General features: G+C 45.7%; 1 protein-coding gene across 8 annotated transcripts in view; it reads left to right on the forward strand.

The window, feature by feature from the left end:
* The first annotated feature begins 7101 nt into the window (after positions 1-7101).
* Positions 7102-27396, forward strand: part of LOC311129901 (DENN domain-containing protein 5B-like) — a 64918-nt gene continuing 44623 nt past the window's right edge. For 4 of the 8 annotated variants that reach the window (XM_084162433.1, XM_084162437.1, XM_084162434.1 and 1 more), the window contains exons 1-2: positions 7113-7456; positions 7752-7819. In XM_084162433.1, the coding sequence (XP_084018559.1) occupies positions 7410-7456; positions 7752-7819 (115 nt within the window). In that variant the 5' untranslated portion in view covers positions 7113-7409. Of the gene's footprint in view, positions 7457-7751; positions 7820-27396 lie in introns of all 8 variants that reach the window. The other 4 variants (XM_084162435.1, XM_084162440.1, XM_084162436.1 and 1 more) reach the window with 1 other exon arrangement.

Below are 27396 nucleotides of genomic sequence, written 5' to 3' on the forward strand. Positions count from 1 at the left end.
AGAAAAACATGCAGGATGTGTCTGCCTGGGCCGTAGAGGATGAGAAGGCAGTGGTTTTCTTTGCAGTCAGTGGTATAACACTGGGGGAAGTGATCGAGAACTTTCCCATTCCAGCACATGTTGACAGCTCTTCCCAAGTAGGTTACAGGTCATCATGTTTAAATGTCAATGAGAAGCCGTATGACATTGACAAAGAATCTGGAAGAGCTTGGTCTGTGTGTTTCATACCAGATAAAGCAGAGGAGAGTTCCAAAGTGGTTGGGGGAGTCAAAATGGATGACACCTTCGACAGTAAGATGGAGACTGTAGACTTGCCTGCACGACAACCTGTTGAAGCAGAAGCAACAGACTCAGACCTCGCAACAAACACAGACTCAGAGACAGACCCCCTTTCTCCAATGATTTTGACTGTCCTCACATCAGAGGATGCTGTGAGACTGCTTGCTGAAACAGAGGCAACAGACACAGACCTCACAACAGACTTGGACACAGACCTCCTTTCCCCAATGAATTTGACCATCCTGACATCTGAGGATGCCATGAGACTGTTTTGCCAGATCGAAAATGGCTCTGACCTCCAACTCGGGTCCCCTGAACCATGCTCTGAAAACAAAGATAAGACACAGACAAAGCAACTAGAGAATATAGTAAGTGGCAGCTTAGATAAGTCTTGCTACTGTCCTTGTATTATTGAAACTGACAATGGGTTTGAAAGTGGCCTATGCTCCAGTTGTCAGAGAGAGAAAGGATTGCAGCAAGGTACAAGATGCATAACAATCGCTCACTGCTTTTCCCTGTCAGATACAAGCGACAATTCAGATCAGGAGACAGAAGCAACCGACTCAGACCTCGCAACTAACACAGCCCTCATGATGGACGCAGACCCCCCAACAGACGCAGACTCCGAGACAGAACCCCTTTCTCCAATGATTTTGACCGTCCTTACATCAGAGGATGCTGTGAGACTGCTTGCTGAAACAGACTCTGGGGGGAAGGCGACTGTGGACAATCAATGCAGGGACAAGAAGCAGATGCAATCAACTGAAGAAGAGGGTGATGACAATCAATTCAGTGACATTAAAACAGAGGGAGAAATGCAGCAATGTACAAACGTCGTACCGATCACATACTTTTTTTTCTGGTCAGAAACTAGTGAGGATTCAGATCAGGAGACAGAGGAGAACCCTAATGAACAACATGCTCAGATTGAGGCTCATGCTTCTAATGTTAAAAGGACGGAGCCTGAAACTGATGCCAAAGAACCATGTGAGTCAGCCCAAGAACATACTACCCAAAGCAAAGTCAGTCCTAGTTCTGAGGATAGGGAAAGATGGCAAGAGAAGGACCAAGACTGTAGGATGAGTACATCACCACTTCCCAAGGTTGAAACCCCTTCTAAGTTAAGAGCTAACATCATAGCAGACAACTGGTGTTCACCTATAGAGGACTGTGGTTCACCTGTAGATAAGTATGACAAAGTTGCGGACTTTTTCACCCAATACAAAACCTGTAATTCAAAGAAAAATATATATATGTATATGGAAAAGGAGAATACCCTCCATCCAAAGTCATCTGATAGACAAAAGCTCAAGAAAAGCCATGGGAGAGCAGAGAGGAGACGGTCACCATCCCAACCCCCTAAGAGCTCTGGGGTGAAGGCAACTGTGAATAATCAACGCAGGAACAAGAAGCCACATGCGTCAAACAAGAGTAGACATTCGACTAAGAGTGATGAAAATCATTGCAAAGACAAGAAGAGGGGATCATCAACTGAGAAAGAGAGCGAGGACAATCAAAGTAGGGATAAGAAGAGGAGACCTTCAATTGAAAAAGTGGGTGAGGGCAGTCAATCTAGGGACAAAATGTCACAGAAGAGGAGAAATTCAACTGAAACTGAAGGCAGGAACTCTGGTGACTCCAAAGAGTTGCAGTACCAGTTGGTGGAAAGAGAGAGGGACAGCGGCAGTGGAAACGCACCGCCGTGCCCTGCGGTGAAAACCCCCCATGTGCAGGGGTCCTCAACTACCACTGTTCCTCTCAAACTCTGCATTAACGTTACTGAGGAAGTCCCCAAAATGCCAATGGAACAGCCAAAAACTAAATCCCCGAACAAAACTATCAGACACCGCTCCCCTGCAAAGTCAGTGTCTCCTGTTGTCAAAGAGAGGCCGAGGAACGGCGTCAAACACAAGCAAGAAATTCAATGCCTAAAAGTCAGATTGGAAAAGCTGTCCTCATCCAAACATCTTGTCAGGAAAGGTTCTCCACCAAGCCGGAAGAGAGAGGAAGGTTCCCCACCAAGGCAGAAGAGAGAGGAAGTTTCCCCACCAAGGCAGAAGAGGGTGGAGGATAGAGGATACCCTGGGGGTTTAGGGGTAAAGTTTTCTATGAATCCTGACTCGTCCATGAAACTAAAACGTAAGGCAGAGAGCGACTTGACATCCCAACAGAAGTTGACAAAGATTCCGAAGGTGTTGAATAGTAATGAGAAAGGAAGGTTTTCAAAAAGCGAGTGTGAGAACGACTCGCCACCCCCCAAGCCAAAGTTGCCAAGGATTCCCAAGCTTCCGAGGACTCCAGAGGTTTCAAAGGATGGGAATGAGGGAGAGAACAGAGAAGAGACATCTCCCAGTGCTTCACCTGAATCACAAACACTGAACAACCCTGCAAAGGTGGCACACAAGCCGAAACCTTTTATCAAGCCTGCCAGTCCCCATGGTAATAGTCCAGGTAGTCATGCATGCCCTAATCCGGCCAGGGTATCGCCGCCATATGACAATGGACATTTTGGGGCAAAAGTCTCTGCGAGGCAGCATGTGTTCTCTGATTGGGAGAGCAGCTTTGTCCCGACTCCAACCCCCCGGACTCGCAGACGATCAGGGTGTCCTCCAGAGGAAGTGGAAGGTCCACAGGCCAGTCCCAGGTCCAGCTCGGAGACCAGGATCATCCGACCCATTCTAAAATGTGTCGATGCTTCGCCAAAACCCAAGCGGAACATCAGCTTCGCTTTGAATCCAAGGACGGTGCACTACTTCAAGCCCTGTGAATATGAAAATGACGTCATGTTCAACAGGTCTTACACGGATCCTGAAGATGCACAGCATTCTAACGAGGAAGAGGAAGATGCTCCTGTGAATTGCCAGAACACGAAGGAACAGCACCCTGTTAGGGAAGAGAAGCGGCAAGATATAGGGGAGCTGAAGCCTGGACCAAGCGGTGCATGTGAAAAGAGCTTCAAAAGGAAACGTGAAATACATGAGCCTGCTGCCATTTTGATGAAGAAGAGCATTGTTCAGGCAAACCATTGGATGAAGTGTCTCCATCGTGAACCTCCGAAAGACTCCAGACACTCGGGTAAGGACACCAATCACAAGCCACTGTCAAACGAATATGGTATGTATTCCCTCAAAGTTTTTGTGTAATATGTATAGCTAGCATTGGCATGAAAAACGAACACACAGAATAACACACTACAGGTCAATATTTAGTTAAATTTTATTCGATTTCCAGTCATTGACAAGTTCTTCTGGTTACAGCAAAAAAAACTGGAGTTGGTTACAAGTGGTCAGAGAAGCAGAAGAAGTGGCCAAATGAAATTGAAGGTAAGTCGCAGGCTATGGTAGGCTACTTTTACATTTGCGTTAATGATTTCCCAGTATTTCAAACAAAGTTGTATATGTATTTTAGGAAAATGTCAGACGTAGACAGTTTGATGTTGGGTTCTGATTGGAATCATCTAGATCAGGGTTTCCCAAAGTCGGTCCTGGGCCCCCCGGGTGCACGTTTTGGTTTTTGCCCTTGCACTACACATCTGATTCAAATAACCAAAGCTTGATGATGAGTTGTTTGTTTGAATCAGCTGTGTAGTGCTCAAGCAAAAACCAAAATGTGCATCCAGGGAGAGCCCCCAGGACGGACTTTGGGAAACCCTGATCTAAATGAAAGGGTATTATGTTATTTATAGGAGCTGAGTAGTGAATGCAAATGTATCATGCTATTGTACACAGGCCTGTGAGCCTGGGTCAATATGACCTAAGTGAGAGGGGTGACACAGAATACTGGTGGGCAGACAGGTGTATTTCCCAACTCTCACAGGATGTGACTCAATGCATTACCATATGGATTTGATAAGGGTCATTCCATTTGATTTCATTCACTTTTTGACCACACCACTTTTGATTTGAACAAACCTTCCCATACCTATTTGCCCATGGTAGAAGATGTCAGAAAGTGACATTTTGGACCTTATCGATGATAACCAACTTGTTGTTAGGTAACTGAAACCTATATAAGTGCGACTTGTTTTGACTGGGTTGGAACATGTTCTAGCCATGCTCTGAGTATATTCTGAGGCAGTGTTCCCAGGATCCTGTGTACGGTGAATAAATAGACTTATGAACTGAAAAGTCGCCTTACTGATCATTCATCTCCACTTGGAAAGCCAGTAACTGGGGGACGGCTATTTCCTACAGTGCTAATGTAAATATTTCTCACCTGCTTGCTTATGTTTGCCTCTTAGGTTCCTCTCCGAATGCAAGCTCCCCTCACAGTAACCATCCAGGTTCCTCTCAGAATGCAAGCCCCCCTCACAGTAACCATCCAAGTTCCTCTCAGAATGCAAGCTCCCCTCACAGTAACCATCCAGGTTCCTCTCAGAATGCAAGCCCCCCTCACAGTAACCATCCAAGTTCCTCTCAGAATGCAAGCTCCCCTCACAGTAACCATCCAGGTTCCTCTCAGAATGCAAGTCACCATTCAGGTTCCTCTCAGAATGTAAGCCCTCCTCTGGGTCACTATTCATCCTCCAGCCAATTGAGAAGAGTTGAGCCAACAGCCAGGCACCATAGCTCGCCCATGAACGAATGAAACGAGCGGTGGTCAGGAGACAGACGTGATTCGTAAGCCAATCAGTCGGCCCTGACAGGATACACCAGACAACACAGTAGTTGATGGCGACTGGCAAAGACAATACTTTTACCTCATACCTGACATCGTGCATATGCTGTTCTTTTTTAAAACTTGAAACACTACAGACAGTGCCTATAAAGCCATATTTAGGCTACATTATGCAGTTTACTTTTCTACATGTTTTTAAATGAATACATTTCTCTCTCTATAATAGGTTCGGTTAGCTGTGGTTGAAACAGTCAGAAGTGTGTTTTATATACTATGTATATGTGTTATTGTAACTCTTGACATCTAAGGGTGATTGGTGTTTGGTTACCTGTATTCCTATAGTATTGTTTGCCTACGTTGTTAGGGCATCATAGTGATTGAATCATCATAGTGATGGTATTGGATTTTGTTTGTTTCTAGTATTTGTATTGTCTATTTCTATTGCAGTCAGAACTAAAGCTAAAGGGGAGAAACCAGACTGAACTTATTGTTTAACGAGATTCTGCTGTCCCATACACAAAAAATGTGTCAATTGTAACAGGTGTTTATTAACACTGGTGGTAAAGTGGGTAAATATATCATGGATATCCAACATCAAATTATGTTTGAAAGCCATTATGTCACTATGTTTATAGTTATCTGTGGCCATAGATGTTGTTTGTAGTTAAATTCAACTGATACTGCTGATGTTCTGGGTATTGAGGAATGTATGTACTTACTTGTACTACGTCTTAAAAATTGTTCGAAATGCCAAGTTTAGTTTTTAATATCTGTCAGTTTTTGTCAGTTTTGATGCTGTATTATGTTTTACCTCTTTTTACTGTATTGTTACGGCACTGAACTAACATAAATACAGAAAATACATTTTTGTTGTTGCCTATCCTCTCAGACTACACAGCATCCAATGAAGATAATTGTAGTATTATTTACCCCCTCCACCAGGCAGACCACATTTGAGACACACAGTTACACCACCAGAGGGAAGCAAAGTACTATTTTAATGTTCCTTTCATTTCAGTCACTCACTTGTGCAAGGCTTCTGGGTCCTCCTATGTGTTGAGACTTGAGACTCACATAGGTGAATGGATAAGAACAGATAACAGAGGGGAATCTTCAGTCATATTTTCTGTTTCTGGAGGCCTGTTGAGAATGTATAGTTAAGCAATAAGGGTTCAAATCTAGCCACTATTCAAGCAATCCATGAGAGATACTTTTTATTTATTTTCTTCCCCAATTTCGTGGTATCCAATTGGTAGTTGCAGTCTTGTCCCATCGCTACGACTCCCGTACGGGAGAGGCAAGGGTCGAGAGTCGTGCGTCCTCCGAAACACAACCCATCCTAGCCGCACCAATATGCCAGAGGAAACACCGTACACCTGGCGACCGAGTCAGCGTGCACTGCCCCGGCCCGCCACAGGAGTCGCTAGTGCGCGATGGTATTAGGACATCCCTGCCGGCCAAACCCTCTCCTAGCCTGGACGGCGCTGGGCCAATTGTGCGTCGCCCCATGGGTCTCCCGGTCGCGGCCGTCTGCGACATAGCCTGGAATCAAACCAGGCTCTCTAGTGTCACATCTAGCACTGCGATGCAGTGCCTTAAACCACTGCGCCACTCGGGAGGCCCATGAAAGATAATTATGGAGTAAGCCAATGTAATAGGAGCCTTTCTCCTCCATCCTCCTCCCTGTTCTCCCCTCTTATTCCTCGGTCTCTGTGACAGGAAGACAGTTTCTCAACAATGGGTCATAATATTCGACTGTCCTCTGAACGGCTGTAAATGAGCTGTGTGTGTTTTGATCTCAGCAGCACAGATGTCAGAGGAGAGGCCCTTCCCAACACGGTGCTAAAACTCTTATGGTCATTAACCTCACCTCGCAAGTCATTAACCTGAGGAAGTCCATTGTGTCTGTTGCATGGGATTGGAATATTGGGGAAATAACATGCTAGATACAGTATGTTAGGCCTATCTCATGAGATAATGTCCATATAAACATTTTAATTAACTGAATAAATTCAGAGAAAATTAAACATAGCATGCAAAATATTGATTAACATGTAGACTACATACAGTGCACATTATGCACCCAATTTACCTAATTTATGCTTCAGATTTTATTTGAATGTCCCGCCCTGCAACGCGACGAGCGTCCGCCCTCGCGAGGCATGGAAGCAAGCACACACCACACACACGGAGCTCGCGCTTCCCACTCGGTTCGATTCTGTATTGTCAGTGCGACTAAGAGCTGACAACCAGCAAGTATTCTCTTCGATATTTCAGTCAATTTAAATATAACTTTGAAGAACAGGAAACTATTTTAATTGTGCGTCGGGAACACTGTCATTCTGCCATTTACAAAGACGATATAATAGTTTTAAAACCAGTTTTATTCTCGCTATGTAGATGTCTCTGTTGGAGTACTAGGAACGGGAAGACGCTGTTCTGTGAACCAAGATGAGTGGGACCAACGCGGCGTCTGGAGCGGCGCCCTGCCGCTTCGCTCACTACTTTGTGATATGCGGAATAGACACCGAAACTGGTCTGGAACCGGACGAATTAGCCGGTAAGATTACTTACTTACTTTTTATTTAAATTAACATTTTCCCTGTGAGGTATCTATACGAAAACAACGGATTTCATTTTAAACTAATACACATTAATCTTAGTGACACTATCACTGCATATCATTTATTTGGAACATATTTTACAGTCTCTTAAGGTGATAAATGATGTGCTGTTTAAAAACAACAACATAAGGACAATGGCTACAGTTGTAGCCTGACATCACCTTGTTTACATTCTTGTAGTTTCTGATAAACTGGGTTAAAGGTATTGGGGACATTTCTTCACCTGTCCAGGCTCTGTCGCAGCCGGCCGCAACCGGGAGACCCATGGGCGGCGCACAATTGGTCCAGCGTCGTCCAAGGTAGGGGAGGGTTTGGTCGGCAGGGATGTGGGTTCGTTTCCCACGGGGGGCCAGTATGAAAAAAAAATTAAAAAATGTATGCATTCACTAACTGTAAGTCGCTCTGGATAAGAGCGTCTGCTAAATGACTAAAATATAAATGTAAATGTTTGTCAGACCTGTCCTCGCTGATTGTGTGGACTAAAGAGAGGACTAAAGAGAGAGCAAGAAAGCAATGGCTATGATGTCATTATTTCAAAGATAAAACAAAAACTCCAACACTTCTTATGAGGCTGGTATTTCAGTGCAGCACAGTGAAGGATGCAAAAGTGGAGGCTTTTAGGATGTTTTTGTTTACAAAGGCTGCTACTAAGGATAAGCATCTTTATTTTAGTAATAAAATAGTTAACACCCCATGAACCCTTCCTCAGTCAAGAAGGACTGAAATTATATCTCTGCACATATTCTAGGTTCAATCAGCTTTGGACTCAGGTCTTCTCTCTGTTTGTGTTTGTTGAGGCTGTGTGTTTGTTCAGTGCCATAGCAAGCTCTAAGTACTCTCTGTTAACCATGCAGGTCCAGTATTGATTTCAGGATCACCCCTTCAGTTTTGCATCAGTGACTGAACAAAGTGCACAGCCCCCTAAGCACAAAGTAGAGGCCCTCCATCGATCCCCAGCCAGCCCCCCATTGAGCTACATTCAGGGGCCGACTGGGCTGCTTTCAGAGTCATTGGAACACTGCCAAATAGCAGTTCTGGTGTTGCAGCATGTTTCTAATTTGTCTGCAGCCTGTTCATATTTAATTACCTGGCAGATTCAGACTCGGATACTCCTGTTGAGTTTAAACCTTTCCTCTGTGACAAAATCCTTCTATAGGAAAGGGAGCTTTCTTTGACATTGAGTGCTTTGCACATGTGGTTCTGTTGGATAAGTAGAAAATGATCCTGTATGGTCCCGTCATACTGTTGTTGCATATGATATCACATGTCTCCGTGGCTGAGTCTATATAACTAGAAGTTCAGAATTACTTAACGGTGTGTGTGTTCATGGAACAGCTTATCTCTACCTGAAGTGAGTGAGCTGTGATTGCTTCTGATTTGAATCCTTTATCCATTGGAACACCTCTACTAGTAGACTCAAGAATTGGAGGATTCAGGATTCTGTTAGTTGCATATTTAATCAGACACATTTAGCCTCTCTATGGGGGGCAGGATTTTAGGACAATCAAAGAGTGCTGATCAGGGTGTTGTTTTGTGGCTAATCTTTTGATTCTGTGAGGATGAGTTTGCGCTGGGGTGAAGAGGTGGGATGAATGGTATGGCACAGGCAGTTAGACAGCTATCAGGTTATGACACTGTGGGATGTTCCTATCTGTGTTCCTGTCTCGTCTCTATAAACGTGTGTGTGTGTTTTCTCTGTGACTAAGTTCATGTTTCAGTTTTTCTTTATATGCTTGTGGTTAAGTCTGCATCGGAACCATTTGTTGCCTGTGTGTGTTGCTCTCGGGCTGTGGCGCATCGTTGATCCTCAGATGTGACACTGATGAGCATCCACCACACTGAGCCCATATGTCTTTCTGTCTGCTGCCCTCACACTGATCACCCCAACTCTCTGAGCATCTGCCTGTATGTGTGTGTTAAACTGGGGCACAAGGTAACAGTCGGAGGAGTTGAGCCATCAGCAAAGGAGGGGAAAGGACAGGGTGAGAGAAAGAGATGGCGTGTTGGAGTGATTCGGTAGAAGCGTGGACAGAGTGATGATGTCAGTGTTGCTGTTGATTAGATCATTCAGAGACTATATCTCTGGTGTGATGATTAACAAAGCTTTGGGGGACGGGGTTTTAGCTTTCTTTAGCGGATTTGATAAATCTGTCTCCAGACATGATTAGCTGATTAGATAGTTCAGATTGAGACGCCACCACCTGTCAAAATCATAACTCTACTGTTCTTAATCCTACATACTACTACTCAGCAAAGTCTCTCAGAAAGTACTATACCTATACTTGGGCATAATGGTATAGTATGTCTATGGGTCTCTGTGATTAGGTTGTGTGTGTGTTTTTGGAATATGGTAGTCTGCTACAACATTTTCTCCATTTAACTTTGAGTAGTCGATTGTGGGCTGTTGTGGTGGTCCATTAACGTAGCATTGTTTATCCACAAACACGGTGGGAAATGTTCTAGTAGAATCCATTACAGCAGCCATTGGTAGACCATTATCTTCTCCCCCTCTCCTTCCCATCCTCTCCCCTCCTCAACAGCCCATCCCCTCCCCAGGGCTTTGTCATCTGCCCCAGTGAGCAACTGAACATCCACACTGACATTCATTTACAATTCAGATCAGGCAGCTCGTCGCCCATCGCTCACCTCCCCCACCCCACGACACTCCTCAGATTGCCATGATGGATATCTTTGACATCAACATGTCGCCACCCGCTGTGAGCTTTTTCTTTATTAGCCTGTCTATCACTATAGCAACCCAAGCCTGGCTTGTATCCTGTTTTACAGTGGCTGGTTTAGTCAGTGCTGGTTTCAGTCTGATCCACATTAGGCTCCGGCCTGGTCTTGCTTATTTTGGGCTGTGAATGTGGCTGTGATTCCCCTCCTTCCATCCCTCTATCCCCCTCCCATTCCCTTTGTGTGACAGTAGGCCTGTTTCCCCAAGCCCATTGTTCTAGGCACCAGGGCCAGACTTCCTGTGGACCTGACTGGCCTTCCCGCCTGTATGCGTGGCTGCTGGGGGGGTCACTTTTCCAGTGGATGCCATCTATCTCCCTAGGTGTGTGTGTGTTCAGTGTTTGTTCATTCAGTGAGCATGGTAGTACCACACTTTTCTTTGGCTTTGACCTCAATGTTTGGCTTTCAGAGATGAAACATGGGTCCCCTGTAGCTTAGTTGGTAGAGCATGGCGCTTGCAACGCCAGGGTTGTGGGTTTGTTTCCCACGGGGGGCCAGTATGAAAATGTATGCACTCACTAACTGTAAGTCGCTCTCGATAAGAGCGTCTGCTAAACGACTAAAATGTAAATGTACATTTCCAAAGTAGAGGAGAGTTGAAGTGTGTGTCGCTCCTATTAAAGGGATGGTTCGGGATTTTGGCAATGAAGCCTTTTATCTACTATCCCAGAGTCAGATGAACTCATGGATGTCATTTTTATGTCTCTGTGTCCAGTATGAAGGAAGTTAAGAGGTAGTTTCGCGAGCCAATGCTAACTAGCATTAGCGCAATGACTGGAGGTCTATGGGAACAGCTAGCATGCTACAAGTTCATCTGACTCTTGGGAAGTAGATAAAAGGCTTCATTGTCAAAATCCGAAGTATCCCTTTAATGGTGACACTGTAATAGACGTCTCACTCACTGACTGTATCAGAGTCTTGAAGTGGTAAATATATACCCTGGCTGGTGAATAGAGCGACAGAAATAGTTCCACTCTAACAGAGGCCCGCCACCAATGTGTTGTTCATTCCCTGCATTCTAGGACCAGGTTCATTGTGGTCCGGCGTGTGTGTGTGTGGAGGTGAAAGGTGAGAAGGGGTGTGTGCTATTCTGGGAGGTGAGGTTGGCACACCAGCTGGAGAGGGAAAGCTATTAGGTCAGTGTTCCTTCCTTGTGAGCCTCCCCTCTCCTCGCCCCTTCCTCCCCTCACACCCCTCACTCTAACCCACCACCCCACTGATGGGAAAAGTGTCCAGGAATGCATCCATAAATATGAAATGAAGTAGTCTTACTGACAAACACACTCAAGATGCAGCCTGTACCAGTAAACAACAGATGCCCAGGTTCAGCTTTCAGTAAACAATCCTGCAATAATGCTATGTTCTCTGTCAGGTGAGAATTTTCCGTTGTAGTCGATCCTGTCTCTTTGGAAGGGGTGAGGAAAGGGGAGTGTGTCACCATCTGGTCCAGTGGTCCCAGACCTCTTTCTCCCCTCTCTTTTATCCCTGTCCATTCATCCCTGTCTCCCTCTTTCATACCTCAGACTCCTCACACCTGTCTGTCATCCTAACTCTCCCACACTAACCTCTCTCCCAGTCACACTCAATCGCACATGGACAAGTGTCTTCCCACTTCTATTCACTGCTTATTATCCTGTCATTACCTATAGGATGATGTATGCCATATTTGGCACTGATGGATTAAGGTTGGTGTACTGAAATCTTACAAGTAATTCAACCCCATCCATAAACTGTATTGGCTAATACCTGCACAGATTTTCTAGTGTCTGTCTCTAGAACTCTATATGTGTCCCTGGAGTGCAGGAGTGTACAACATTTACATTTACGTCATTTAGCAGACGCTCTTATCCAGAGCGACTTACAAATTGGTGCATTCACCTTATAGCCAGTGGGATAACCACTTTACAATATGTTTTTTTTTCTTTCTTTGGGGTGGGGTAAGGGGGGGTAGAATGATTACTTTATCCTATCCCAGGTATTCCTTAAAGAGGTGGGGTTTCAAGTGTCTCCGGAAGGTGGTGAGTGACTCCGCTGTCCTGGCGTCGTGAGGGAGCTTGTTCCACCATTGGGGTGCCAGAGCAGCGAACAGTTTTGACTGGGCTGAGCGGGAACTGTGCATCCGCAGAGGTAGGGGGGCCAGCAGGCCAGAGGTGGATGAACGCAATGCCCTCGTTTGGGTGTAGGGACTGATCAGAGCCTGAAGGTACGGAGGTGCCGTTCCCCTCACAGCTCCATAGGCAAGCACCATGGTCTTGTAGCAGATGCGAGCTTCAACTGGAAGCCAGTGGAGTGTGCGGAGGAGCAGGGTGACGTGAGAGAACTTGGGAAGGTTGAACACCAGACGGGCTGCGGCATTCTGGATGAGTTGTAGGGGTTTAATGGCACAGGCAGGGAGCCCAGCCAACATCGAGTTGCAGTAATCCAGACGGGAGATGACAAGTGCCTGGATTAGAACCTGTGCCGCTTCCTGTGTAAAGCAGGGTCGTACTCTCCGAATGTTGTAGAGCATGAACCTACAGGATCGGGTCACCGCCTTGATGTTAGCGGAGAACGACAGGGTGTTGTCCAGGGTCACGCCAAGGCTCTTCGCACTCTGGGAGGAGGACACAATGGAGTTGTCAACCGTGATGGTGAGATCATGGAACGGGCAGTCCTTTCCCGGGAGGAAGAGCAGCTCCGTCTTGCCAAGGTTCAGCTTGAGGTGGTGATCCATCATCCACACTGATATGTCTGCCAGACATGCAGAGATGCGATTCGCCACCTGGTTATCAGAAGGGGGAAAGGAGAAGAATAGTTGTGTGTCGTCTGCGTAGCAATGATAGGAGAGGCCATGTGAGGATATGACAGAGCCAAGTGACTTGGTGTATAGCGAGAATAGGAGAGGGCCTAGAACTGAGCCCTGGGGGACACCAGTGGTGAGAGCACGTGGTGCGGAGACAGATTCTCGCCACGCCAGATGCTTGGAATTTAGAGTGGTAGAAAGTGGCTTTAGCAGCAGAAACAGATGAAGAAAATGTAGGGAGGAGGGAGTGAAAAAAAGCCAGGTCCGCAGGGAGTCTAGTTTTCCTCCATTTCCGCTCGGCTGCCCGGAGCCCTGTTCTGTGAGCTCGCAATGAGTCTTCAAGCCACGGAGCAGGAGGGGAGGACCGAGCCGGCCAGGAGGATAGGGGACATAGAGAGTCAAAGGATGCAGAAAGGGAGGAGAGGAGAGTTGAGGAGGCAGAATCAGGAGATTGGAGGGAGAAGGATTGAGCAGAGGGAAGAGATGATAGGATGGAAGAGGAGAGAGTAGCGGGAGAGAGAGAGCGAAGGTTGCGACGGTGCATTACCATCTGAGTAGGGGCAGAGTGAGTAGTGTTGGAGGAGAGCGAGAGAGAAAAGGATACAAAGTAGTGGTCGGAGACATGGAGGGGAGTTGTAGTGAGATTAGTAGAAGAACAGCATCTAGTAAAGATGAGGTCAAGCGTATTGCCTGCCTTGTGAGTAGGGGGGGACGGTGAGAGGGTGAGGTCAAAAGAGGAGAGGAGTGGAAAGAAGGAGGCAGAGATAAATGAGTCAAAGGTAGACGTAGGGAGGTTGAAGTCACCCAGAACTGTGAGGGGTGAGCCAAGTGTACTAGTGTTTCTGGTGCTATGACCTACACATTGATAATGGAATATATGCCTGTAGGGACTAGCTAGGCTGGGCTGAGGTGGGACAGGGAGTGTCAGCAAGCCCAGTGAAGGAGCCTCACAAAGGGATTTGAAGGGCTTTACTCCTGGCCTTGGCCATCTGTCCTCCAGGGGCCAGTCTGGAAGACAGCACAATGCAGCCCTTGGCTAGTGCAACACTGACTTATGCTAATGATGACACAGGCCAGCGCTGACACACGCCCTTGTTGACATATGTTAATGACGATGTAGGAATCTGATAACATAAACCATAGGCTAACACTTATGCTAATTCATATTAATAGGTAAACATTGTGGCTAACCCCTTCAGTGCTCTGGTAATGTGACCAAGGGGGTTTCTCCAGACAAAGGAGAGAGGAAGCTAAATGTCCTCCATAGCAGAGTGAATTCTTCCTTTTTCCCACTCTCTCTCTCGCAGATTAGTTTCTCTCTCTCTTTCTCTCTTTCTCTCTCTCTTCTTCTCCCCTTTCCTGCTCTCTCTCTCTCTCTCTCCACTGTGTAGTGATTTTCCCCATCTCTCTATGCCATCGTCTCCTTTGTGTAGTAGTGTGATCTGTAGTCAGGCCAGTTAGCTAGGCAGTAGGCAGGGCTATCTATCTTTGGGCTGTGGTAAGCCTGTTAGTTTAATCCATTCAGACAACTCCTCCAGGCTACACTGAGCAGTGCTCCATGCTTTAACAATCTCTCTAATCTAACGCAGGCCTCCACACACAAACACACACACACGCACGCAACCACAGCCTCTGCTGCAATCTGTTTCCCTGAACCATTGACCCTTTTAGACATTAGGGCTACTCAACTCCACTCCCACAGAGTCATTCTGTCTGCTTGTTTTTGTCTTGACCAAGGAGGTCAGGGGATTGATCTCTCTTGCATAGTGATCATACTAGTAGTAACTTAGTGATAACATTTATGCCAAAAAGCAGTGAAAATGGCCAGACACTGAAGTCGACACGTACTTGAATAGGATCGGATTAGTTTGTTAGGGATAATATAGGCTACTCTGTCCTTACAGCATAGTCTAGCAAGAAGCTCATTAGATCAATGTAAAGGACACTGTCACCACCATTACCCCCATCTATCACTGTCGACCTGTCAACTGTTTTAAGTTAAAGATCAGAGGTTAAAAGTTGGAACCGACCCCACCTGATCATGATGGATACCGAGCCTCAGGGAGGAGTGGGCGAGGGGTAGGGTTGCTGTTGCTGGGAGCGTGTTGCCACGGTAGCACTGTCAGTCCCCCAACCCCCCCTCCAAACACACACATACTCCCCGACCAGTCTCAAAATGAGCAGTTGATCACTGAGGGCTGTGCGCCCCATTTTACACACCTCTCCCCCATTTGACCCTTGACCCTGTCTCCCATATGCTCCATCTCTCCCTGGGCTCGGCAGCAGCAGACGTGGGAGAATGGGGTGTAGTGGGTGAGGGACAAAGGAAAGGGAAAGGAAAGGGGATACCTAGTCAGTTGCACAACTGAATGCATTCAACCGAAATGGCTTCCGCATTTAACCCAACGGACGGGGAGTTGTTGTTTTGGGAAGGCCAGCCAGGGGCTTAACGTTATTTATACTGGTGGCCTAGGAGCCATGTTTAGAATGTGGTGTTCAGTGTTAGTAGGCTATTGGAGAAATCACGTTTCTATAGTTATAAGCTTCTAGCAGATTCTCTTACAGCTTTTGTAGATTGATTGTTCTGAAGCGACATTAACTTTGTTGTTGTTGTTGATTTTCTGTCACGTTTTCTTCCACTTTGTCTTTCTCTTCTATAATAGAATGACTCACAGTCCAGAATTGGCACTAGGTACAAATATACATGGTGATCGTGAGGTAATGTGTACTTTGTCCTCGGTTCTTTTTGAAATGCCATCTTCCTACTGTTTAATAGCACTGAGGTATGTAGTGTTCCACATAGCACAGCTCTTTATGAACGGGCCTGTATTCATCCTGTGGTAAAAACACCATTGTTACATCTCTGAATGTCAAACAACATGTTTGTGAGGCGCTCAGCATATGGAAATGTCACTATCTGACATTTCACTCTCTTTGTTTCCATCAGTTATTATTATGCAGCTATCTGTGTGGAAACAGTACTGGCAGAGAAGCCTATTGACTATGAACAGAATTATCTGCCGCAATAGAAGTGAGAGTGACAGGAATGTGCTCACAATCACTGTAACCAAATACTGTATCTCTACGCTTTTAGGGGAAGAGTGCAGAGACTAGTGGAATTATTATACAGCATTAAGGTAGACTCCATAATCCTCATTTGCTATTCAAATGACTGGAGTGTTGTATGATACTCTTCTCTTGTTGGACAAAAGGTGGAAGTACTTAAAAGCCACTATGGCTGTGATTTTCTAGGAATATATCCCTTTTTGAAGGGATTGAAGCTGGACTTGAATAAACACTGTTTGTTATATCGTCAATTTCAAGAGCACTTGAAGACTTCCTGTGGTTTTCTACAATTAGTCAATCTGTACACTCTGTTCAACTATGAGAATCCTGATGTATAGTACATACAAGTCAACGTTAGTTAAGCCACAATATATTCAATGGTTACCAGGGCAACATATTGACAATCAGTGGTAGCTTGCTCTAGCCTGACGCCTCATGTTAAATTCTTCCTCTGCTCTGTCGTTCGCTACAGACTTCAGTCTGAATCTGACAGTGAAAGTGGTTTGGGTGACGTGGTTTGTGGTGAAAACAGTCATCAGCGATTGGATCGTCTCTAACCTATCAAAGCCAATTACATACTCCGAAAGCGTCGCTCCACCCACGTGTGTTCTGGCTCTGGCCCAACCCATTGGATTCTGGGACCAATCAGACAATCCGAATGTGTTCGTATTAGGTGAAGGGTCGGGAGTATGGTAATATCGAGACTATGGTAATATCCAAAAACAAACGCCAGTGAGCGTGGCATAGCATTTGAGTGGAGCAAAGAGTCTGGGTAGCCAGGCAGAGCCTACCCGGCACATGTAACATAATGGTTTTCCATTCCCCTAGAATGCATTGTTGTGTGTGTCATCATCAAGGTCAGTTGCCAGGTATAGTATAAAGTCTTCCATGGACTCTCTCTCTGACTTCCTCCTATTGGCTGACGTCTCTATCCCAGCAATAGCATCTCCAACAATAGAACGACAACATGTATTCAAGGCTCATTATACAACTCATTTAGTAAAAAATACAATTTATACAAAACATATGCTGCTTGTCCAATATGCTGGTTTCAAACAATGTATTTATATTGCTCTATTCATCCCTTTCTCTCCTCCCCCTCAGTCTGTCTGTCAATACAAGGGTCAACCAGTGTAGTTGGTGTGTGTACCCTGGAGAATGGATAGTGGTTATACCCAGTGGTGAAATAGTACAGCCAGTGCTGCGGTCTGTGTGATACGTCCTGTTTGTTTGGTCTTTGCCTTGGAGGGGGCTGACCTAGAGAGGGCACTGTCAGTATCACTGAAAGACATTTCAAAGATACCAGGCTTCTGTTGAAATGACTGACTGGGATTGAGACAAATGGAAAGGTATAAAGAGAGGGAATATAGAGAAATAATGAGAGGGGTGCAGATAGATAGATAGATGGGCGATAGGGAGAAAGAAAGAGAGGGTTACAGAGAGGGGAGATGAGGACTCAGCGAGACAGGAAAGAGAAAGTCATCTCTTGGGAGAATCAAATGAGGGAGAACAGAGAAAAGGGAGAGAGAGAATTTATGAAGGGCAAGAGAGGGATAGTAGAAATGTACAAGAAGAAAGATGCTTCTGGATGCAAGCGAGGGAAAATCCCTCTCAGATGAGGAGTTGTGTGTGATTTAATGCACGCTGGGTCATTTCCATCGATCACAGGATGATAATAATACTACACCGCCCGCGTCCCTAGCAACACGGGTCACACCGTCAGCAGAACAGCACCCGGCCTCCTCCTCTTCATAATAACGTTGTGCGGTTATATCAGGGGCGCCGGCTGTAAATCTCCTTACGTAACCATCACCACGGCAGCCATCCAGGGAAGCCTCCCATGACAGATTACGTGGTAGGCTACAGGGGCGCTGGTGGTGCCTAGCGACAGGGCCATCGCCACGGCGAGGTGGCGTCCAGTGTGAGGCCATGCTACTGCACAGTCAGGGATTATTCATGTTGCATAAATCAGAACATTTTAGAGCTGAAATGTATTTATTACATAATTTCTGTGTGCCAGCCAGACCAGTTGATGAATGAGAAGAGAAGCATGTTTTTATAGAGATTGCTAGAGTGTGTTATGATCACAGACATGCAATATCTGTTGGCTTGGTGTGGCAGATGTGGTTTTAGAGCACTTTTCTCATCTGTGAATCTGTCCAACAAGCATTTGAATGTAATGTCAACATGTTTGAGTCTCTATTTTAATATCAGTTTGAATGTACTTAGTTAGATTATGAATGTTTAGATACATTTGAGAGAATGTGTGAATATATTTGAAGAGCTCCAGTGTAGCCAACAGTAATGTTAATTCAACGACTTGATAGAGGCTAAAGCCGAGTCACATTCGCTGTCCAGTCCAGTAGGAAAACAACAACACCAACAACCTCCAAGGAACCAGCAGGCCCTCAGAACATTCCAGAACATCTAGTCGCCATGACAACCCCGGTCAGTCTGCTAGAGATTAGTTGGAAGGTAGTCTCTGTTGAGGCTGCTGGGAAGCGATCTTTCAACATGATGTGTGCCCCTCGAAAGTGTGTGTGTGTGTTTATGTCTGTCTGGTGACAATTAGCTGGCCAGTCATGTCGACGTTGTCCTTTGACCGAGCTCCAACTCATCCAGCGACCTGTGCCCTGCAATAAGCCTGCTGGGTAAACAATAAGTGACCGCAATCAGAGAGGACACATTGATCTGTCTCGCTCTCTCTGTGTCTTGCACAGTCCCCAGGCTGTCCCTACATGTCTCATGTTGACAGAGAGAGCAGCAGAGGCTAAGGGCTCCTCGGTGGCCTACAGATACACCACCTTGATAAAGACATGTAATAAGTAAAGCCGGTGGCGGTGTCACAGCGGTCATAAAGCCTGAAGAACTGTGGGTAATCATTGGCTAGGACTGTCTCTTCTCCGTCACACGCTGATGATTCATACAGAGCGGCGGTTATGGAGAATATTGGAGCAGAGAGGGACAATGGGCTGGCAATGCAGGACTAGAGCTAACAGAGAACCCTGTCTGTTCTATCCGTTCTGTTTCTACGTAAAACATACATTATACCACTGCTGTCTGCTCCATACAAATATCATTAATTTAATGATCTGCTCACAGTAGTGTTGTGATGGATTGTCCTTGTGTAGCCTACCTGTACAATGAAGTGGCGAGCACTGAGCATTCCACATTTGTCTGTAATGGATGAAAGACAATCAAATGGCCTCTTTTTTTATTGGTGTCTGTATTGTCTGTTGATGAGGATAAATAGTAGGACTGTTGGTGTTTAGTAAAAAGGCTCAGACGGATGTTCTGTTCAATGTGTCAGATTATGACTGCACCACTGGAGTGGGAGAAAGAGGGAGAGAAGGAAAGCGAGAGAATGAGGCGGGTGGAGTGCACAAGAGGGCAAGGGCAGAGCGTGAGATTAAAGGAGCATCGAGGCTTGTGATGAAAAATAACATTGAGGAATAGCTTTTTGATTTTGCTTTAGTGTAAGCCCCAGTCTTGGTTTGATATATCCTGTAGTAAACACTGTCAGTAGCAGTGTCTGGCAGCACAGATTAATCTCAGTCACTGGGGTCTATTTTTACTCCTGCTTCACAAAATGTAAAATCCTCAAAAGTTGTTAGGAGAAACCTGCACTGCTATGTCAACAGGTCTCGGTGCTTATTATGGGATGTATTAGGTTATGAAATCCGATTTGGATTGGTGATGGTGGCTGGTTGTGCTGGCTTGTGGAGGATGATGTGCTGAATTACAACAGTTTCCGGTTTGGATTTCTGAAAGCCTTGAAGTCCATCTATCCATCCACCATTGCTTCATCTCTTTTCTCATCTATTTTCTCATTTTTTTCTTCCTCTCAGCTTTCCTTCACATCTTATCCATCTGTAGTCAAGTTGTACGGTGGATGTTCTCTGTATACTCCACTGTTGAGGCCTCAATCCGTGAGAGCTGCTGTATGTAAAGTGGCATGCAATTTCAGCTTGTTGCAGGATGATGCGATCCGTGCCAACAGATGAACACACAAAATGGTCATTTGCATGTTGCCTTAGAGTCTCACACACACACACACACACACACAGTTGCTCAGGTGTCGTTAGGGCTCAGTGATCTGTTTCCTCTCTGGGTATTTGGTATGAAGCCATCTGTAGTAGTAAGCATCACCAGATAATTGTGGACTGTTGACATTAAACAAGGGATTCTTTGTCTGTTTGTATAAACATTTAGCGGTAAACAAATTATTTACCCTTCTCTACCCTACCCACCATCCACACACTTGTCTTTCTCTCGCTCTCTCTTTCTCTCGCTCTCAATCTCTCGTACTCTCAATCTCTCCCTCTCTTTCTCCCCCCCTCTCTCTCGCTCTCTGTCCTTTACACTCTCTTGCCTGGCTTCAAGTGAGCACTCAGCTTTGTTGGCCTGAGCTTGTCCCTTCCTCTCTCTCTCTCACTCTCTCGCTCGCTCTCTCATAAAAGTCACCCTTCTCTTTCTCTTATTTGTTGTGAAATGACCTTCGCATTGTCTGTTGGTTGTCAATCAACTCATGTGTCCACTCCTCTCAACACACAGGGACCCCTCTCTCTGAGGTGGCCATGGGGCTTCTATTGGGGCGATGCAATTAACATGCGTTTATAGGGTTAAAATAGCATTATGTAACCTCACTTCAACCAGGGCCATTAGTCTCTTCATAGAGCTTTGGGATGCGTAACAGGTTGTCATGGTAACGTTATGGTCATGGTCATGTTATTATGCTGTAGGGGTAGATGGGTTGTTAGGAAGAGAGACCCCACCACCTCCACCACTATAGTCCCATGCTCACTCTGCCTAGGCCTAAATATATTTAGATAATTTATGTTGGCAGTCAGTTGTTGGCCTTTCGGAAGCATCGAGGCAGCAACATATTTGACCCTTTATGCACACACATTCACGCGCACACAGCCACACACACACAAAACACATATTTCTCAATGCACAAGTATAGCCATTTTTAAGAAATAGTTTCCTTTCTTCAGAGCCCTCACTGACACTACGCACAGCTCTTAGAGACGAATGGATCAAAGATGGCCGCCGCTGGCATTCAATGTGCCTGTCTGTGTGATCTCAGCCCTTGTTGGGCTGAGAGGGGCTCTTACAAGGCTACAGAGGGCTCTTACATAGCCGTGCTGCATGAGTGTGTGTACAGCACTGTGGGCAGGAACTAGTCTACAGAAGGCTCCTTAATACTACCGTAATTAGTCTGAGGGCCAACCAAGCCAAAGCCTTATCTGTGGATATCAAATGAGACAGAGAGAGATTGAGATGTTTTGTTCCTCTCTCTCTTCTACGCTCTCCCCCACTCTCTCTCTGTCTTCCTCCCCCTGTGTCTTTTTCACCCCCTATCCCCATCTCTATTTGATGACAGTTCCCTCTCCTCAAGTGCCGAGGGCCAGTTTTCTCCTTGTCCTTTCATCTGCCTCTGAGGAATTCAAATGTGCTGCCAGTGGCATTTCTACCACCGTGACTTTTTTTATTTTATTGAAATAAAGTCATCATGAACAATCTACCATGTGATTACTGGTGTAGAAATGTGGCTGGGCGTTTGTGGCTGATTTATTTTGGGGTTGTGGAAACGTCAGGCAGGCTGGCAGTTTGGCCCTGGAGGTTTGGGAGCTGGCACTTCTCCCTAGTGTACGCTACACTGAACTCTACAGCTGTTTTCTCTCTCTTCTTTATCTCTATCTATCTCTCTTTCTTTCTCTTTCACTCACTATCCTTTGTTCTCCCCACATCTATCCCTTTCTTTGACGTTTTCGTCCACACACTCCCTCACTCTTCTCTTTTGCTCGGTTCTCGTCCTCTAAGGCTCTCTCACTCCCTCTTTCTTTTTTTCACATTCCATCTGCCGTTTCTCTCACTTGCTCTCTGTATTTCTCAGTCCAACAAGTCCACCCTCCCTTCAGGGTTCTCTCCTGGCAGGCTCTCTCCTCTCTCTGTCTTTAGACAGGAGGCTGTACTCTACTGCAGCTGGCTTTACCCCTGTGGGAATGAACATTTGGACGAACCTACATGAACTTATTATGTAACCTTACAGTACATGAACATACTGAACCAAATGAACCCAGATGACTCTTCTAGAGGAACACCTGGCCACCTGAATACACCTCTGTACCTCACAGCTTGGTGGACACTGAGTCAGCACAGACCAGTCACCCGTCATCATCATTTTCATCACCTTGTTATTGCAATGCATGAAAACAGCTGTTAGTACTGCCCTCATCCAATTGCTTAATTATAAGTTGCTCCTGCCCTCAAAACATAATTAGGACAGGTAGCTACTAGCTGGCCTACTAGAGTGTTCTCCATAGGTCTATTTGATTCCCCCTTTCATCAGGTTCCACTTCCAGGATAGGTAAATGTTTTCTGTCCTGTATCTCCTGCTTCATGTTCACTCCCCAGTGCACCACTGACATAAACTCCCTTCTGAGGACTGCCTGTGTGTGTCTCAGACTCCAGTGATGTTGCCATGCAGCGCTAAATCCCTCCTGGAGTGTCTTACTTTTATTTATAGCCCTTTATCACTCTGAAACAGCCTGTACTGCCCCTCGCACATTGTTACACCTGCCAGCACGCACGCACACCCCCTGCACAGCATGCTGGGAAATCCCAATCCCAGTTGCATATACCTGCCATTTGGGGCAAGATGAAGAGTCACATGTCTGTCATTATGCAAAATAGTCCCTGAATTTTGTTTATAAGGGCTGAAACAGTGTCTGAAACTGTAAACTGAAACTGGCTGAAAATGTGTGTGCTGCCACCACCATGAATTACAATGGTGGAGCTGATGAGTTATGGAGTATCAACTTTAAGTTTTCTCTGTTAGGTATCTCCCTTAAAAGTAGGGCTGGGAATTGCCCGGGACCTCACGATATGATATTATCACAATAACTTAGGTGCCAATACGATATGTATTGCGATTATCCAGATTCTATATGTATTGCGATTCGATGCTGTGATTTATGTTCCAAACATATTGCTCACCATGTCTGCTGCAGAGGGACAAGAGAGAGCCTTGAGAAAACGAGTTTTGATCAGTCATGGACATAAAAGTGCTCAAAAAGAATTGGCTCCCCACAACTTTAAAGCTCCATCTCTCTCTCCCTCCCCTCTCTCTCCTAAACAAGCGGGGCTGATGATGCCGTTGTGTCATGGGGAAAGAATGTTGGACAGGTTCCACTGTGGTGAACCCAGCTTAGCAGGGATAAAAAAAACTGTTGGAGAAGCTTTTTTCCCCTCCTAAATCCCACATCACAAACGTGTGCCATATTTTTCCCCTCAAGTGAACTAAAATAAAAACAATTACATGTTTTGTTCAGATCCATCAGTTATTACAGGGTGTGGAAATGGAATAAAGGTAGCATCTTATGTTGATTAATGGGTTGTTCTTTCCTTTGTTTTGTGATGATTGTTATACCTATAGTGTAAACAGTGTTTATTAAGCTGCACCTGTACTGACTCACTTCCTCAGCACCTTACCTCAGCTACACCTCCACATTTAGTATAGGGATCAGCAACACCTTCTAATTGACCTGTCATTGGATCACGTTACAGTGAGTCATTAAGCTGGGACAAGTCAACCTGGCTCAACGAAGGACCCCTGGGAGAGTGGTGCATGTGCCTGAATAAAAATGAGTCATCCACACACCTCTTCCTTTCCCCCTTCCTTTCTTTTCTCTCGCCTTCTCCTCACCCTCCTCCTCTCCCTCCTCCCACTAACCCAGGCTCGCATTTCTCTTTCCCTCTGTTTTACCCCTGTCCCTCCTCTCTTCTCTCCCCCTCATGGAGAGAGGGGACAAAGCAGTGCCTGAGAGAATGACAGAGTGGTGACATCACCGTGCCAGTGTTCTGTCCCTGTACTCTGGCCAATAGAGCGCTGAATAGGGCCATCAGAACCAGGCTAATCTGGGCTGTGACACATGACCATTGTGACCCAACAAACACACACTGACAAACAAAAAGAAAGCAGATGCACACTCACACCAACATATTCATGCACACACTGTTATTCTTTCTCACACACTCCCACACACACATCCGGCCCTGCATCAAGACCCCTACATGTAAAGATAATTCATGATAATTAAGAGATTACAAGGTGGCGACCCTGCCCCCCTACCTGTTTATCTTGTTGCCAGGAGACAGATGCGGTGCTGCTCTATTGCTGGTGTCACTGTGGCACTGCCAGTCTTGGTTGGGCTTGTAAGTAAGCATTTCACGGTAAGGTCTACACCTGTTGTATTCGGCGCATGTGACAAATAAAAATTGATTTGATTTCAGCACTGTAGCACTGAGAGTCTTGGTTGGGTGGGTTCAGCACTGTAGCACTGAGAGTCTTGGTTGGGTGGGTTCAGCACTGTAGCACTGAGAGTCTTGGTTGGGTGGGTTCAGCACTGTAGCACTGAGAGTCTTGGTTGGGTGGGTTCAGCACTGTAGCACTGAGAGTCTTGGTTGGGTGGGTTCAGCACTGTAGCACTGAGAGTCTTGGTTGGGTAGGTTCAGCACTGTAGCACTGAGAGTCGTGGTTGGTTGGGCTCAGCACTGTGGGTGGTGTGGTTGGAGGTTATGGGGGAAGAGTTGTGTGTGTGTGTGCATTGTACATGATCGTGTATGAGAAAGTGTGGCTGCATTCGCCTGTGTGTGTGTGTGTGTGTGTGTGTGTGTGTGTGTGTGTGTGTGTGTGTGTGTGTGTGTGTGTGTGTGTGTATCCTGACTAGGCCTGAGCAGCTGTTGAGCTGGTCTGGTGCGTACTGGAATGTGTTCAGAAGCCCAATGGGCCAATGGGAACAGGGCCAGCACTGCAGGATGCAGCACAGCTAACTTTAACACTGAGCTACTGTTCCTAGCTGGGGCAGTAAAGTATTAGCCAAATCATGAAATGTTACTAGCTATAATAATACCATTTTATTAGAGTCTTGTAATTTTATTAGTCTTAAATCAGAACTTAAAGCTTATCTTTTTCATTTTACAACCTGTACATTTCTCTTTGTCATAATAATGATCATATTTTGTACTCAGAAGGCTTTGTTCCTACTTTGTCATTTCACAGGCATAATATATTCAGGAGACGCCCAGATATAGAGATGTTTTTTTAAGTTAATGTCTAGAAGCCCATGGGATTGTCTGTCATGATGGCTCCTACTTCAGAATGTCACATCTATCCATTCATAGTGCTGTCTCCCGTCTCTGTCAGGGCTGGGTGACGATCAGGGACAGACTGTGTTGTCAACCACCCACAAAGCAACTCTCTGTGTGCTACAATCCAACAGAGCTGATTCAACCCAATGCATGCATATACAGAGACACACACACACACACCATGTCTACAGCCACATCTGACGGACGCCAACTCTGTCATGGCAACAAAGCCTCTCAATCATTCTCTGTGGCTGCCATCCCCAGCTGCTTGTGTTGTCTACTACTGTCTCTCCCAGTGTAGCATGTATGAACACCCTGCAGCCCAGCTTGCTGAATACAACACATGCATTATACATCACTGTCTGGAGCTTCACTGTGCGTGTGTGTGTCTGCATAGTGATGAGAGTGTGTATGGGACTTTCTGGTTGTATAGATGAGCTGATTGCTGCTGTAATTGGCCAGTGTTTTGGGTGCTGATGCTGAAGGGGGGAGATGGGGTCTCCCTCCTAATGAGGGAGAACGTGTGTGTGTGTGTGTTTCTCTCTGGGGCATTTGGCTGTAATTAGGGGTGCATTAAGTGGTCTCTGGTTTCAATCATCACACATTCAACTGGAGCTTCAGAGGACTAGATTGGGAATAGTGTGTGCGTGAGTGTGTGGAAGTGGGCCTGAATGGGGTTTAGTTGTTTATGGATGGAAATAATTACCTCAAATTATAATGTGTGTCATGGAGGGAGAACATGAGAGGGAGAGGTTGGGAGGAAGGGGGAAAGAGGAGGGAAGGAAGGAATAGAGAGAGAGAGAGGTAGGTCAGAAGAGAACGAATGAGAGAGGGTGATGGAGAGAGAATGGCTTTTACCGCCTTTGATAGGCTATGAAATGAATGAGCACATTGGATAGAATTTCATTACTTTATCCCCTGACGATAGAATTCAGCTCATCACAATTATCCCGGTAGATAGATGCGAAAATGACACCTTCAGAAATGCCTGAATAGGGGAGACTACTTGTCTTGTGTTTTGAAGGTGTTGTCACTTGTGAGAGTGTTGGAGATGGTAATCTGTGTGTGCTCCTCTGCAGTACTCCATCCAAGGCCTGTCCTTGATCTGTGGTCGGCTAACGTTCTGTCTGTCAGGTGTTCATGTCTGGCTCGGACTAGGGCTGTCGCGCTGACCGAATTACCGCCACACCAGCAGTCACGAGTCATGACCGCAGGCAAATACCCTGTGACCGTTGGTCACGGTAATCCCAATCCAAAACTGTGCAAATGAATGGCGCTGATGGGTAGCCTACCAAACTTGCTAATGGCCCTCGTTAATGGCCTGGTGCCCAGCGCTCTAGTGTCCCTATAATCACTTTGTGATTGAATTTGAATAATCTGAATGAACTGAATGAGGACAATTGGTGATGGGAGTTGGAGGTCCCGTTCCAAAAGGCAAAGAGCGAGCAGCTGTAGGCTATTAGGGAGTAGAGGCCCTGTGTGTGTGTGTGTGTGTGTGAGAGTGAGTGAGTAACACACAGGATGGAGGGAGGGACAGCAATTCTTGCTAGTTATTTATCATCCCATCTGATTACATAGTACTACCTGTCTTGACTGCATCAAACCGAGAGAAGCTAGCTAACTAGGCTAATTGAGGCTAGCCATAACTTCTCACCGTCCTACAGTTATCCTACACATAACAACTCTATTCAGATTATAGTGTAAATAGCAGCCTACCTGTTGGCTTTTGGTCCTTGTAGCCTTTCTTTCTCATTTCACTTTTAATTCTGTCATTTTAATTCCATCTTCCATTCATTAGATATCTCCTAACCTTCTTGCTACAAAAGCAGAGCAGCAATGCAATTGTCTCTCTCTCTCCGCTGGAAGCGCAACAATCAGAGTGCATTCCTTTATTAGAGACTCCAAATCATCAATATAGAGTCGCAGCCCTTATGTTTTGATTTCTAAGACATTCCCAGGTTTATCGGCCTATCACAACTAAATAAATAATTGATTTTTTTGTGACGGTGAATGCTATATTAAATGGATTTATTCAACTGTTTTAAATGTAGAGGTTCCAAAGGGGCGGAAGCCTGGAGATGCTAAACATGTTTATGTTAATTAATGGTAAATTACTGTGAGACCGGCAGTCATTTG

This window comes from Coregonus lavaretus (assembly GCF_964263955.1).
Source record: "Coregonus lavaretus genome assembly, chromosome: 5".
Classification (NCBI taxonomy): domain Eukaryota; kingdom Metazoa; phylum Chordata; class Actinopteri; order Salmoniformes; family Salmonidae; genus Coregonus; species Coregonus lavaretus.